This window comes from Nelusetta ayraudi, unplaced genomic scaffold (genome assembly GCF_046127955.1).
Source record: "Nelusetta ayraudi isolate G7.1 ecotype Tasmania unplaced genomic scaffold, CSIRO-AGI_Nayr_v1 ptg000006l, whole genome shotgun sequence".
NCBI lineage: Eukaryota > Metazoa > Chordata > Actinopteri > Tetraodontiformes > Monacanthidae > Nelusetta > Nelusetta ayraudi.
In genome coordinates, this window is record NW_027466056.1 from 1620001 (window position 1) to 1635603 (window position 15603).

Consider the following 15603-nt stretch of genomic DNA (forward strand, 5'->3'; position numbering starts at 1 on the left):
ATAACTGCTTCATAGGTTTGTAGTTGGTGAACATATTGAACATTCACTTGTGAAACTGAGTGACACATTGAATTAGTGACTAATTCAATGTGTCAACTTGTCTAAGAATGGTATAATGATATAGTAATCTTTTTTCTTTCTTTAAAAATGTTAAGAGCTTCAGCAGCTCTAGTGTTGCATTGCTTGTTCAGTCTTTATACAGCCCATTAAAATGTTTCTTACAGTGAATCACACACAATCATATTTTTAATAGACATATGGCAGTTAGCAAAGGCTTTAGTCGCATAACTTAAAGTTTTTTTTTTTTTTTTTTTTTAATAACAGTTGAGTTTTTGTGTCTCATCATCTCAAATGCTGTTTTTTGTCTTGTTTTGCAGTGATCATTTCTTCAAATGCTGAGACAGAGAAGAACCTCACTGCCATTGAGGGAGGATCCATAACATTTCCACAGCCTGTGTTTCAGCTTGGATCTTTGATCTATGGGGGAATGAATATTGCCATGGTGACAGAGAGGAAAGCTAACATACCGAGGGACCCTTGGAAGGATAAAGTTCACTGGAACAACACAACTGGAATCTTTACCATCACGGAGCTCCAGACCAGCGACTCAGGAATTTATACTGTTCATGCGATGAATGGAGATGCTGCATTTTATAAACTCACAGTGTTTGGTAAGTTACAGTTTGAACAACCTGTGTCATGTTACAGTTGAATGTACCTGTTAAAAATGATGAAGCAGTGCACCATGTATTGCATTGACAACTAATTATACTGAACTTCAGCCGCACCCACAGCTACGGCCATGTGGACTCCACATTAGACCCAATGGAACACAATGGACATCAGAGCCTATATGCATTTTTCTTTGCAATTTAGACGATTAAAAATATTTTTACTCTTTTGTACCAAGTGACCGTATTGTCCCTGTTGTCAGCCAACAGACATTTTTAGTCTTTTTGCAACCACCTTTAGTGGCTCCTGCTGGCCAAATGACACAGCATACATGCAGGCTTTGGTGCTTCCTCGTTGGCCTCCTTTTACAAACCGCAAGCTCCATCCATCTGTTAATAGAATCATGCAGCAGAGTTGCAAGGCTGAGCCTCTTTGTGAACTCTAAGGAGACCATATTTACCTGTGCATGTTCTACTTCTGGGTTCCTAACATTTTGTCCAGGTCGATTTTATAAAATTCCTTTTGCTCAACTCGTTCTACAGCCCATTAATTCTAATGCAAATGTAGGGTCTGCAACATCCTGTGCCAGTGCACCAGGATCCTTTGTAATAGGAGAACAGGACGAACATGCAGTTCACTATGCAGTCTGTGTTAATGGGTTACCTCCCTTCAGAGGAAGCAGAAGGGCCGACATAACTGAGTTACTCCCCTATTAGGAAGCAGACATGACTCCATTCATCCTGGAACCACTACACACATATAGTCGCATTTAAAATCTAACATTCATCATAAAGCACTGCACTGGGCCACTGGCATTATTCTGTGGTACCTGTCACAGTGCTCAGTCACAGATACATGTGTGACGACACAAATGAACCAGATGAATCCTGTTCTTAGTTCAAAACCAAAAAAAGACATCTTGTGCTGTGCTCGCATGTAAAGCAGAAATGTAAATGCAGTTTTCCAGGTGAGGTAATTTCCCTGTCATTGTTTCCTTGTGGTTGTGAGTGATGGACCCACTGTGTGCTGTCTCCACAGCTGACACCTTTTGTCTGTCACAAATGAAGCTACCTTCTTTGTTTTTCAGAGTACGGTCGGTCACCCTGGCCCAGTGTTTGTCAACCACTGTGCTGTGGCACACTAGTGTACTGTGAGATAATGCCAGTTTTGCCATGAGAAAATATCCTATTTCAATTCCACCCAATTGGTCTTTAAAGAATGCATTGTGCAGTGACTGTGCTTCAGTCTATTTTCCTCCCTCAACTCCTCCCAGGATATCAGCTCTGTGCATCCAAACAGGCCCAGGTTTCACACTGAGTATAATTATATTAGGAGACGGTCTTATCATTGTTAGGTTTGTGGTGTGTCATGGGATCTTTTCTATGTAAAAACTTATAAAAGGTTGAAAAACACTGCCCAAGTTAACTGGAACCCCAGATTTTCACAAACACCGCCTGAGGCATCGTTCCTCATCAGTACTGTGGAAAACAGTTGTTTTGCTGGCTCCCCCACCCACTGGTTAAATCAGCCAACGTGTGCTGCAGCCTTGCCTGACGTGTCCTTCCTCCTCATGCTTCATCATCAACTGTTCCACTGCCTCTCCCCCTCTCTGCCTGTTCCATTCTCAGAGCCAGGGGGTGGAAACAGTGACACCACTGTGTTGCTCTTTCAAAATAATACAGTTCTAAACAACTGGTGAACTGACAGCGGTTGGTTGATCAGAGCAGGTGGAAATACAGGTGATAGTGGGTGGAAGGCAATCAGGTGGACCAGTGGCAGGTGAGTCTTGGAGCCGTTAAGGTTGTTGATCCCCCCCCCAGGCCAGCTGCAGGAAGGAAGGAAGGGAGGGAGGGGGAGGCAACAAACGGAGGAAGGGAGGAGCGTAAACAGGAAAACCGCTGCAGAACCCAACGAGATGTCATGACGATAAGTTGACATTCTCAGAGAAAACATGGGCTATCATTTAATCAGTACCTGATTAATACAGTTATCAATTAATGAAGTCAGAATTAATGAAAATATTAAATCAACATAATCAGTGATTTCATCAATTGATGCATTGATTGATAATTTGAAAGTTCAAAGTGAATCTTTGTCTTTTCACCTTGACCTTCAGTACCCAGACTTGGTGCCTTCTGTGTGGAGTGAAGTCAGAGTGTCTTTCTCTCTGGGCACCCCGACTTCCTCCCACAGTTCAAAACAGGCATGTGAGGATAAGAAAGTGGCTCTAGTGAGTGTGAATGGCTGTTTGTCTTTCTATTTGATGTAAAAACTTTATTTATTCAAAGATCATTGACATATTATGCAGCCAAGTTCCAAGGCAGAAATGCTCTTTTTCAGCGTTCTAGACAGTTTTTTTTTAAATATTTTAAATCGTATAGTTTAAAGGCACTCATTCAGTAGAATCCCTCACAGATCCGTCAATCAAACGTGAAAGAAAAAAAGCTGGAATACAAAAAACAGAAGTGCACCAGACCACTAGGGGGTGTCGTTCTGAGACCTCAGTCCCTCTTTAAAATCATTAGCAGGGATGCTACTAACAAATACAACATCAGGTTTTTCTTTTGTCTTTTTTAACCCCTTGACATAACTTGGCTGATCTTTCACATTATTTTAGAAGAGAATAGATTTACGTAGCAAATATTAGCGAACCATCATATTTATTTTTAAGTGCTTGAATTTCTAAATGTATAGTATATAATGTAAGTGTTTCAGCAAAACTTTTAATATCGAAAGTGAGGTTTTAAGTTCATTTATTTATGTATGTATTCCACATGGATCAAGCATGATCTGCATTAATTTCCTCTGTTAACTCAGGCATAGTTGATTTTTTCTTGTCATATCTTTGCAGTGGATTGTTTTGGCTATTTATCACATATGATGCATATAAGTCTCATTTTTATTTGCTTCATTTCAGGAAATATTTAACATTATGTGAAAAATAACCACATAGGTTAATCAGTCATCTTGCCAATATTATCTCAGAATTAAATACTTTAAGAAACAACACATTGTCATTTTTTTTTTACTCATTTCACTTCAAATTACAATTAGTTATTAGAATGGGGCCCCGCAAATCCTTCAATCACTCCATGTATTTTCCTGTCGCTTCTCTTTTGACCTTTTGACCTTCAAAAAAGGGGAATGTGTTTAATTAGCGGCTCAGAAGAAACTAAAACATTGTGTTTCTTGCTGCCTGCTGTGGAAACGAACTGGGAACGAAGTGATGTGGCACGCAATGATGAGTGGTCACATGCTTTATTGTACTTTTGCAACATTTCCCGTTTGGCCTGTGGTGTGTGGTTAGCATCGCTTCTCACACGTGTTCTAAAGGGGAAATATGTCTTTTATGGCACTGTCAGATTTATGGTAACTTTAAGAAAAAAATCAGCATGTGATGCTCAAGCTCTGTTATTTCATCTGAGATAGAGGATCATGTCACAATTCATCTCTGCGTGTTGTGCATGTCAGTGCATGTTTGTGAATCTATGCCCACACGTAGTACAAAACAAAATGTTGCACCAACGGCGACACACAGGTTTCACCTGTGAGGACGGAGCTCTGCTCCAGTTTGACATGGAACTGGAGGCTCTTCTTCCCCTTGGTAGTTGGATAACGAGGAAGTCCAAAGTCTTACGATTATGATTATTATTATTACAAAGAACTTTAGTGACAAGGATGATGAACTGTCACAGTACTTTTCCATTCAGCATGCCAGCCACTCCCACCTCATCAGCCACTCCACTCACCTGTGCTCACAGCTGCTCTTCATCTGCAATCAGCTCAGTATATATGCTCCTGCTCCACACCCATTCTTTGCCAGATTGTTCTTTGTCCCCATGCAAGACCTTCCAGCGGGTCTCTGCCTGATCACCCGTTGTCGACCGAGCCTGTCCCTGACCCGATCCAGCTTGGATTTCCCTGGTGTTCTGACCTGCCCGCTTCCGCTCTTGGTAATCCGCCTCCTGCCTTCTCGGTTCCGACCCCGTTTTTCCCTGACGTCCTGCCTCCCAGCAACCCGACCAGCCTTCAGTCCCCGACCTGCCTCGACCGCCAGCTCCCCGGCAACCCGACCAGCCTTCAGTCCCCGACCACGTCTACAGCCTCTGCGTCTCTGGTGTCTGTCTGCCTGTTCCCTGGCCCTTGTTGGTTCGGGCCTGCTACTGATCCAACACCTACCCCCTCATTGCAATTTCTACTACGCTGTTTGTGCTGCATTTGGGTTCACACCACGCCCCGTTTCATGAACATCTCATTTTAATTGCATTCTATTTTACAACCCCAGTTCATTTCGAACATTTATTCATCACCAATTTTACGCCGTTTATTGTCAAACTCCCAGTAGAGTGGGAACTCTGGAGTTAGCTGTTCTAGCTAGCTGAGATAACTTTGTTCAATCAATATTGAAGTAATTGATGAACCAGCGCAGCTTCCATTAGATGAGTTTACCGAGACTTGACTTGACCACTGGCAAGGAAATGTGATTAATTTTGATGCTTGAACAGTGTTTATGATTGATTTATGAAAAGATATACAGACACCTATCAGAAAGTTGGGGGTGTGTCACAATTACATTTTCTAGACGTTTATCGTAGACTAGTTACAAATAAAGAACAGGAACTTGGTCAACAACAATTTACAGTTTTTCATACACTTCATTAAACCTGAGGGGTTAATAAAACTGAGAGGACCTTCCCCTTCTCCCTTTAACCTGAGGTGCATGGTGGATTCTTCAGGCTGCAGCAGTCAAGTGTGGATAAAAGCAGGTTTATTACAAAGAAGTCAAGTATGAAACACACACAGGAGGTTGTGTGTCCAGATGCTCAGAAGCTCTCACAATCTCCCAGAGAACAGTTAGAACATCACCTTTGTATACACACAGGTCTCGTCATCACGCACATTTCCATGTAAGGAGGACAAAGAGATAACTGTGAAACAGAAGGCGGAGGGATGGGAAAGCTACTGGCCAGAGTTGGAATGTGTGTCATCTAGACACTCTTCCTAGGGAGTGGAGGGGAATTCCCTGGGAAGTCCCGTTACACAGCAGCTGTGCTAATGAGGGGTCTGTTTGAATTATCAGGCAAGAGGCCTGTAGGAGTAGGGCCAAAGCTTCAGACACCACAGGTGACAACCATCAGCTGCATCCAGCCTCCATAGATGTTAGCAGATAAATCCTTCAGAACCAAACTTGCAGTAATAACGATGCAACCGCCACTACTGCCTAAATGAATACCCCTCATATTACCATCAATACAACATGACTGAGTTGAGCAACACTTTTCAAACCATTTCTAATCAATAAGCTCACACTCTCACTTCAGAGTTGGAAACTAAGATCAGCGATGCTGTTAAAACGTACAAATAAAAGGCACTTTTAAGACATTAGTCAACACAGTTTTGATCAGTCCACCAACAGATCGCTATGTGAGCTGAAACAAGCTTGTCCAATAAACTTGGTATTCTTTTATTCAGACACCAACGAGACGACAATGAAAAATCTTATGAACTTATTTGTGTTTGTTTTTGAGAAAATGCAGCAGAAAGACGACTCAGCATTTGGCACTGCTGCTGCTTCAATACACCAAGTTATTTACAGCATAAATTGCAGATGATTTGTCAACAAAATCTTCTAAATCTGCTCTCAGTGCTCATCCAATCACAGGACGCTCACATGCCCATTTCAGTGTAAGACCTTCTTGCTGGTCTTGGTGTCACAGACTCGAGATCTGATTGGCTATCGTCACTGACTGTGTCCATTCACTGACGCTGCACTGGATCCTTCTGAAGATTTTTCATTCTGAATTTGGGAGCAATTAATATCAAAGTTGAGAACAGCTTCCTTTAGATCCTCATATGCTTCATGTTCTTCAGCTGCATGTGGAATGAAAGTCAACTGCACATATACGTCTGTCTGTTCTGTTAATCTGTTAGTTGTTGTTGTTTTTTTCCACAGAGCCTATCTTGATTCTTCCAGTGGTCAGAGTGAATGTGACCACTGAGAGCTGCACCCTGCTGTGTGCGGTGGAGAAACCTGCAGGAACGACACTCTGGTGGTCCAAAGACAGGAAAAAAGTGAAGCAAAGCAGCTCCTCACTGTCTCTGCCTCTCACTATCACGCAGGATTTCAGCTCCTCTTACAAGTGTGAGGCTGCTACCCCTGCTGAGGTGAAATCTCTGGAAGTCATTGTGACTGAACTGTGCAGTGAAGGCAAGAACTCAGAGGATGAAAACACCGACCAGACAAATGGTAATGGTCTTGGTAAGTTGTCATGAGCATGAAACCTCTTTTCTCTGCTGCATCTTGATAATGGAGACAAGAATTCAAACAACAATCAAACATAATGCAATTTTTTTTTTCATGTTAAACCTCTTGTCACTGCTCTGTGTTAATGAATGAAGTTATAATGAAGTTTCCTTCAAGTTCAGGTGGTTCAGAGGACTTTATTGTATTAGAAATCACTGCTGTGTTTCCTTTTGTGATGACAATGAAGAAAGTCTAAGTCTAAGTTTATTGGTAACCGTAGGTAGATTTATTTTGCAGCCAAACCAAGGAGAGCATCCATGTTTGTGGCCCACTGTAAATTCAGATATGACAGAACACACATTGAACAATAGAGAACATAAAAGGAAAATAAATACATATATATTTTTGTGTTTGTGTGACAGCAGTTGGGACCAAAGTTGCCATCTCCGTTGTGTTGACCTTACTTGTACTTGGCTCACTGGCTGGATTTCTCATCGTACGGAAGCGTTTCAAAAAAGGCCAGAGCACACCACCAGGTATTTCTACAACACAACATTTTTTTCCTGACACAGACTGCATGATGAAATATAATCTTTGATACAATAATTATTAAAGGTCCAGTGTGTAATATTTGGCTCGATTTATTATTTTTACATTGGTCAAAGCCTCCTATAATGCCCATAAAAACACAGTGCAACACAACAAAAGTCATTTGTTTTCCTTCTCTTACAAATGTATAAGAATATACATCTAGCAAGGGTCTTGCTCTTAGTTAGCTGCGATCTTGTACCAGCATTTTTCTAAGGAAGCCTGGTGTGGACAATCCAGCTGCCTGTCTGCGTGTTTCATAATTATGGTGACTGCTGGCGTCTGCAAATGAACCAAAGAAGAAGAAGAAGGTTGACGAGGAGAGGAGGGGGACAGTGAAAGGCTCTGCAATCTAAAATATCACCGCTTGATGTTTCTTCTTCAAAGTCTTCAAATATTACACACTGAACCTTTAATTACCCTCCAAAGAAAATCTCAAAATGTGCCCAGGCCTACGTCACAGTAATTCACTAGACATGGCTTACAGCTCTGCTCAGAGCCAAGATGCTTGTTGAATGTCTGGAGTTTTTTCACCATCTGTGCAGCCAGTATCGTCTTCCACCACAACAATGGAATGATAGTGATACATGGAAGCCATTTTCCTCAACGCTGCAGGCTGGTGTTGTTCATTCGGTAGTTTCCATACTTGACAGCAGGGAGGAAAAACTGATCCAAATGCACACAAGAGAGCTTTTCCGTGTTGAAGGTTCAAAAGTTTGATATTTGATGCTGTGGTGTTGCTGACCTCTGAGTCACTCGTCTCTTTGTTCCTACAAACTCTTTGCGTCTACAAAATGTCCTGTCTAGCAGTGTTGGGTTTAGCCTACGTGTGTGTGTGCGCGCGCGCGCGTGCGTATGTGCCTTATAAACAGCAGTTAAACTTGTTTCAGGTCATAACAAGCTCCGTCTTTACTTTGCCAAAATGACCCACCAGGAATATGACGAAGGTGCAGTGTTTAAATTTCTGTCATCTAGGGGCTCAGCTTTTAGACTGTAGCACTCCCTCTCCCAAGCTTGCCAGTGAACTACAGTGGTTATCACATGTAAAAACTGTGCGGATGTTAGTGATACTTTCAGGAATTATTTTGACAATTTACTCTAGTAAATGGTAATAAAGCAGTACAGCAGGAGTAGGACATTTTTTTGCATATTGTTTTTGCACGAACAGCTCGCTTTAGTTTTCCAAAAATACATCAACATGGTGAAAAACTTAACTGGAAAAGTAATTTGTTGTAAGTCAGTTGTTTTCAATAGTAGCACATTCTCCTGGTGATGACTGTCAAATATCACTCTTCTTTTTTAAGTCACTGATCCAAACGATCCAAAGTCTTATCGCTTGTCTCCTGTATGAGCACTTTGTTCACTTTACTCCACCACTGAACTGCAGTTTGCTGTCGGTCTGGTTCCCTCTGATATTTCTGAACCATGAGTCCAGATATTGCTGAAGTGAAAGCGGAGAACAAGAACTCAGCGAAAGGTGAATTGTAAAAATAGGGGATATCATTTTTTGGCAGTGCAGTATTTATTGGCCAATTTGCACAAAAAGGTTCCACTGCATTTCAGTGACACTGACAGTGATGCATCCATAGATTGTCTAACATTGTAAAGCAAAAACAATTTTGCAAAACAAGTGAGATATTATGAGACTGCTAAAAACCAAAGATGCCACAAATAGCATTGATGCAAAGGGAGCGCTAACTTTAACTGAAACAACTGAATTGACTTCAGGTCGTCAGAATAAGGGCACAGAGGCATCAACATTTGTAACTTGAATAAATAAGAATCAGATATGAAGGCAGCAAAAAAGAAAAAAAATGCAGCTTTATCTTCAAAAGGGGAATAACACTAAAGGGGAGGGGAAGTTCCTCCTAACCGACACTAACGGTAATTTTATTGTAGTAAATGGTTAATAAATTACTGACGTAGTCTGAGCTCAGATAATCCATCATATAATCCTGTGTGTTCTGTCAACAAAATGAACAGAATTAATGGTAACTTGGAAATTCTAGTTTCTTTTTTCAAAGTTGTGTTCAGACATCTTTAGGTTTCTAGACTAACACTTCTTGCTATATAACCCTGCATGACGAACCCTTTTCTGGCCTCTGTAGATGCACAGAGCAAAGAGCCTGAGGCGCACTACAGTGAGATTGATTTTGTCAGAAGTCAGGTTGGTAACAGCAATACACTGCTATAGTTCCTGTGCAAATGTTTGCTTTGTGATCGTGCTTGGCGCCACTCTGCACACACCTTTCAGACAGCGATGCGGTCACGTCAATGTGCACGTTAACAGGATGTTGAAAGGATGTTAAAGTTTCAAGAATACCACAGTAGTCTTCAGTCTCCACTCAGACCAGCAGCTGCTTGTGGCTTCAGAACTTCACACTTACAGCCCAGCGAGGTGAGAGGTTATACCTCTGATAATACCTTTTTTTTATTTAGCTAACTGCGCTAACAACTGCACAAGTTGTTCTTGCAGTTTTCATTTTCATGCGGATGCATGCACTGCTATTCTTGTGCTTGCAAATTTGGACCATTCTTTATAATACCCACCACCACCACCACCAGCATCGACCTGCCTCAGCTGCATTCAAACAGAACAGCAAGGTGGGGTTTGAAAGCCTGTGTGTGAGGGGCCATTGTAAGCTTGTCTTAACCGTGACTGTTGCTAAACCACCAGTGGCAGCCAACTGTGTTACAACAAGGTCCCATTTCTTCCTGTATTTCAGTTGATTTGCACAGTGAACAGTGACCTGCATGATGAGGCTTTCATGTGTGTTGAAGGTTGTTCCTGTGTCTTGTGTTTGACTTTCTGTGCTTTTTTGTGTTGGTTTTTTTAGCCCAAGTGTTCTTGCAGTTTTCATTTTCATGCGGATGCATGCACTGCTATTCTTGTGCTTGCAAATTTGGGCCATTCTTTATAATACCTGTGTCTGACATTTCAGTCCCGGGTCTTCGTTCTCTCTTGTAACTTGGATGAATTGTACCAGTAGCATTTAAAGACATCTCTTGGTTGAAAAACTGTGTTCTGTTTTTGCAAAGTCCACACTACAAACATGAAATACTAACACCTGTCCATCTCTCTGGTTCATTTTCCCATCTCTTTAGGAACGACCTTCACCACGTCCAACACGACCAGTGGACCAGAGCAGCCTGTCAACAATCTATGCTAAGCTGGAGGTTCATAATCAGGATCGTGACACCTCTTGTTAAACACATTTCTCTCATTATGTCGATAACGTGGTAATGTCCACAATTCTGTCCAATTTGCTGTTAATGCTGTTGTGTTCAGAGCTTTTTCAAACATATATGGTAATATAGATCAGACATAAAACTGTAAGGGTTATCAAAGACCAAAACTTGTTGTTGGAAAAAAAACCAAAAAACACAAAATGAATTTCAGTCTGCGAGTCTTCCTGAAATTCTTATCTTAGGTTACGAGTTCCTGTTTTTTTCTCTTCTTTTTTTCAACGCAAGATTATGATAAAATAATCAGGGCTGTCAGCGTTAACGCATTTATCGCGATTAGTTAAATACAATCCGTAACGCGCTACGTGTTTTTTTAATTGTGTCTATCTTTAAGTGTCTATTTTCAGAATATGCCAGGCACTCAGCTGAGTTACTGTCATGAAGGCCTAATTTTGTCATGTAGTGCATGAACCCGAACACCAATAAACTGAAATGGGCAAGAGATAACTACTGATGAAGAAAAGACCACACTTGCCTGTACAATTCTAACTACTTGACAATTCCAGTCTACTTTTGATTTGCGGTCCAGTGTGCCTCTGTGACCTCCTTTAGACTGAAGAACATCTCGGCGTACGATTTGTTTCCTCTCCCATGTGTTGCTACCTTGTCGTGGTGGAGAGGCTTTTAATGTCTCCATGACCCTGGAAGCTATACCGGCAGGCGTCATACCCCTGTCAGGTTCAACCATGCCGGCCAGGTTTCAGGGTAGATGTCTAACAAAAGGCAGCACCTGGTCCTCCAGGTTGGGGGTTGGGAGTAAACCAAGATATCCCGGCCCTGGGAGGAAGGATGGTCCTCTGTTAGAAGGATCTATGACGCAGGGTGGTGAAAGCGGGAATCACCTGGAAGCCACTCTGCCAAACACCATCCTTTCAACCAGGGCTACCACCACCATCGGCACATAGAACGTAAGGGCCATGTTTGAAGCACTGAATGGTTCAAATTAATCCTTTCAGACATTCATTCAGCTTGGTACCAGAATTTTTTGAAAATGACACTTTGAGGATACAAAAACAGATGGAATAAAAAAGCTGGGGGTGCACGTGGACCCCCTTTTCCATCTCGTCTACTGACCTTAGATGAAAAAGCAAAAGCGACCAAAGGGGCCTGCTTCACCAAGCAGGTTTTCTGGAAACCCTGGCTTTGTTACTCAGGAAATGAGGGAATCTCTGGGTTTTCTGATTGACCAAGTCTCAATGAAAAGTAACTTTAACCCAGAGTCAGTAGCCCTCGTCACAGAGATTCACTTCAGAGAACATGCATACCAATGGTGAGTCAGCCAGTCGCCTTTTTATTCACACAAAACCCCACAAAGGCGGCTCACTCTCATACCAGTGTCCGTGTTTACACATGGAGCCGTAAGTGCATCCATGTCAGTATCGACATCCTGTCTTGACCTATAAGAATGTCTGTTTGAATATATTGGGAAAAAATATAATGGCAGGTTTCCATCTTCACTCGAAATATTTACATTTAAGTTGCAGCCTGTTTTCTTTGGTTGCTATCAGTTTACTACTGCTTTCCCTGTGTATTGTTTTCATATCCCACTTTCTGCGGTAGGTCGGTGCTACACATAATAAGCAGCAAAACTACGCTTCTTTGATTATCCTATCGAGCTTCATCTTATATTTAATTGAATTTTATTATTATGTTATTTTTAATTTGTTTTTACAAATGTTGTTGACAAAGTCTATACGACTGAATAAACATGAGAAAGTGATAAGTCGATACATGTTTATCAAGAAATGAAGCCAGCATGGATTACTGGTTGTTTGGTCAGAGCAGCAGTCTCAGTTGAAGTCTCCAGGGGACCTCCCCAGAGAGAACGCAGCTCCTGGCACCATCATTTTTAAATGGGATTAACTCCTGTCTGATTGCTTATTATTTGTTTGCAGGGAGGGGTCGTGGTTGGTCTTATATACATATAAGAATATGCAATAAGGACCTTGCTCCTAGTTAGCTGCCATCTCCCATTTTCTAAGGAATCCTGGTATTTGAGGAAGGCCGCCTGACAGTGCAGTGAATAGGAAACATGCCATCAGGTGGGCGACCATAAATACCAGGCATCCTGAGAGTGTGATAAGGAAATAGAAGGAAAGATACCCACTTGGACAAACTCCACTTTTTGCCAATGTGTTGGAGGACAGGATGGTTCCCTTTGTCTGAGTGAGCACACACTCAGCACCTTAATGACAGTGCCCTCTGTTTGAGTGACCACTGTCTCTTCCTTGTTTTTATTGACCTCTGCCTGGAATCAGGCAAATCAGGCGTGCTTTCCTATTTTTCCTGCAGAACCTCTGTGATTGATTGATGATGTGCTGCAGGACTAATATTACTATATGGTGGTTGATAAATGCATTTTTATACAAATGTGTGTATTTAATTAACTGCTTAACCAGCCTTTGCTGTGTTTTGTGTCAGGGTTTGAGATAGAGTGAGCTCAGTTCAGTCAGTGGAGTCGCTCTTCCAGGGTTGACATTTTCTGTTAACTGTTTCTTTACACCTTTGTTTTTACGCTGAATGCTTTTTTATTTTTTTGTTGACCTGTTTTTTGATTTTTGTTGTGTTAGTAAATTTGATTTTTTTTTGGATCTCAATCTTTAATTCAAATCATGTTGAACTGCAAGAAATGATCAAACTATGTTCTGGACCTTTTGAACACATCACACAATCCAGCTACAGCACAGAGCTATTTTTTTTTTCTACTTTCTCCTTTTTGTCTCTCCTAAGTTTTTAGAATACAATACATGTATTTTTTTTGGATAGCGCTGCTGCCTCACAGCAACAAAGGTTGTGGGTTGGATTCCAGGCCTGGGACCTTCCTGTGTGGAGTCTGCATGTTCTCCCTGTGTCTGCTGGCTTCTCTCCGGGTTCTCCGGCTTCAATTGAACATTCTAAATTGTCCGTAGGTGTGCATGTGAGTGTGAATGGTTGTTTGTCTCTATGTGGCCCTGCGATGAACTGGTGACCTGTCCAGGGTGTCCCCCTGCCTTCACCCTATGACAGCTGGGAGAGGCTCCAGCAGACCTCCATCACCCTGAGCTCAGGAAGAAGCGGGTATGGAAAATGAATGATCACATTTCGCTTTTATGGCCTCATGTTGTACGTACGTTGTTTGCTTTTTGACTTTTATAGATCCACATGATGTAGATAAGGACACCTATCTGGCTCCAACAGCAGCTGTCGGGGGGTTTTTTGCCGTTACGTCGTCTTATTGTCTTACACCTGAGCAGTCATTGTTCGTGACGGGATGAGGGTTGGTCACACACAGACTCACAGTCCTTTGTATACAGATTAGTTCAGGTTCCCCTGGTTTTTCCCCATAAGTTATACGGTTTTATTTTCAGAACCTGAAGGCAACACTGAGAACTGTGGTGGAGTTTCAGAATTATCAAAGGATGAGTAAGATTTGAAAAAGCTTTTGACAATTCAATGATTCATTTCTATCCCTGAGAAAGAATCACAACCACGTGCAGGCTGATCATCAGACCTCCTGGCTCCACTGTGGCCTTAATGTCAGGGTGGGGCTAACTAAGTGGCCATAGATACGGTGTTAAATACATATCCTACAAGGGCTATTAGGCCTTTCACAATGAAAAAAAAACAATTTGTCATGTAGGTTATCATGGGTGTTGTACATGGATGACTTTTACATTCTTTTCCTGTGTTTAGCTCATGTGTGGCACTCTTGAAACTGTGCTGTACAACAGTGATCGTAGTGTTAAGGAGGAAACAAAACTGACAAAAACTGCAGCCACCAACAGGTTTCCACTGACTTTTACCAAAATACACAACCTTATAATATTCATTATTGATATTCAGTAGGGAAAGAAACTGACAAAACTGCCTTTGCTGGAAAAACCAACTGTCATCAGCATCAGGCCTCAAGCAGAGTGCCGAGCAAACACTGAACTGACGTAACATCCGTGTTCATCAAGGGCAAAGAAAAACAACACCGTCAATGTTGTGGCATTGTCACCTCGAGCAAAGTGTTAGTTTTGTTCAGTAGGCGTGTCTGCGTCAAATGCAGGTGTTGTCCTTCAATAATGCACTCAACTAAGAGGAAACCTAGCAGTGTCTTCCTGGGTGAAGACGAGACAAAAACCTCGTGTAACATTCTATTTCTACTTGAACAAAAGAATCCACGTACACGAAACACAGGCACACATGAGATAAGTTGGTCTTGGTGATCTACGGAAAATAATTACCAAACTGTACGTGCCACATCAACTTATAAATTTAGTAAATTTAGTGAAGTCTTCAGCGAAGAGACAAATGGATGATTACTTGCTCAATACTGCCACCTTCTGAGCTTTGACGCGTTCAGGTGTTTCATCCACTAAAACAGTGGAACGCTCATCTCCAGACTTATTCACTCTGCAATCCAAGTAATTGGCAACTACGGAAATGAGAAGGGATCCTCATTTCTCGGTCAGTTGCACATGCAGTAGGTCAACACAATAACAGATCATTTAATCACAACGCTGCAGGAGGCCTTATGACCAGAACCATGTGGGATCATGAAGACACAGCGCCCTCAGTTTATCCAGAGACAAGGTGGTGGCTAATGATGAGGCTTCTTCTCCACCAGATGGCAGGTATTAGCTTTGTGGTCCTGAAATAGGGTTGCCAACTCCCAGAAATCGAAATATGGAACACCTCATCGGGCGGCTCATGGGTTTTTGGGCGGTCAAAACCACATGGAAAACTGCATTTTGGCACAGTTATACGTATTAAATTGTAAAGCAGTTGTTGGCTTATAAAAGCACAATATAAGTCTGAGCTATAATAATAATAATAATAATAATAACAATAATAATTTATTATTATTATTATTACCACATCCTCATCAT

General features: G+C 41.7%; 1 protein-coding gene across 7 annotated transcripts in view; it reads left to right on the forward strand.

Annotated features, from left to right (window-relative positions):
• The window catches only part of LOC142880634 (uncharacterized), a 29040-nt gene that overhangs the window by 12089 nt on the left and 1348 nt on the right, over window positions 1–15603 (forward strand). For 2 of the 7 annotated variants that reach the window (XM_076014602.1, XM_076014643.1), the window contains 5 exons: window positions 378–671; window positions 6626–6931; window positions 7339–7452; window positions 9613–9671; window positions 10610–10867. In XM_076014602.1, the coding sequence (XP_075870717.1) occupies window positions 378–671; window positions 6626–6931; window positions 7339–7452; window positions 9613–9671; window positions 10610–10714 (878 nt within the window). In that variant the 3' untranslated portion in view covers window positions 10715–10867. The other 5 variants (XM_076014610.1, XM_076014619.1, XM_076014635.1 and 2 more) reach the window with 5 other exon arrangements.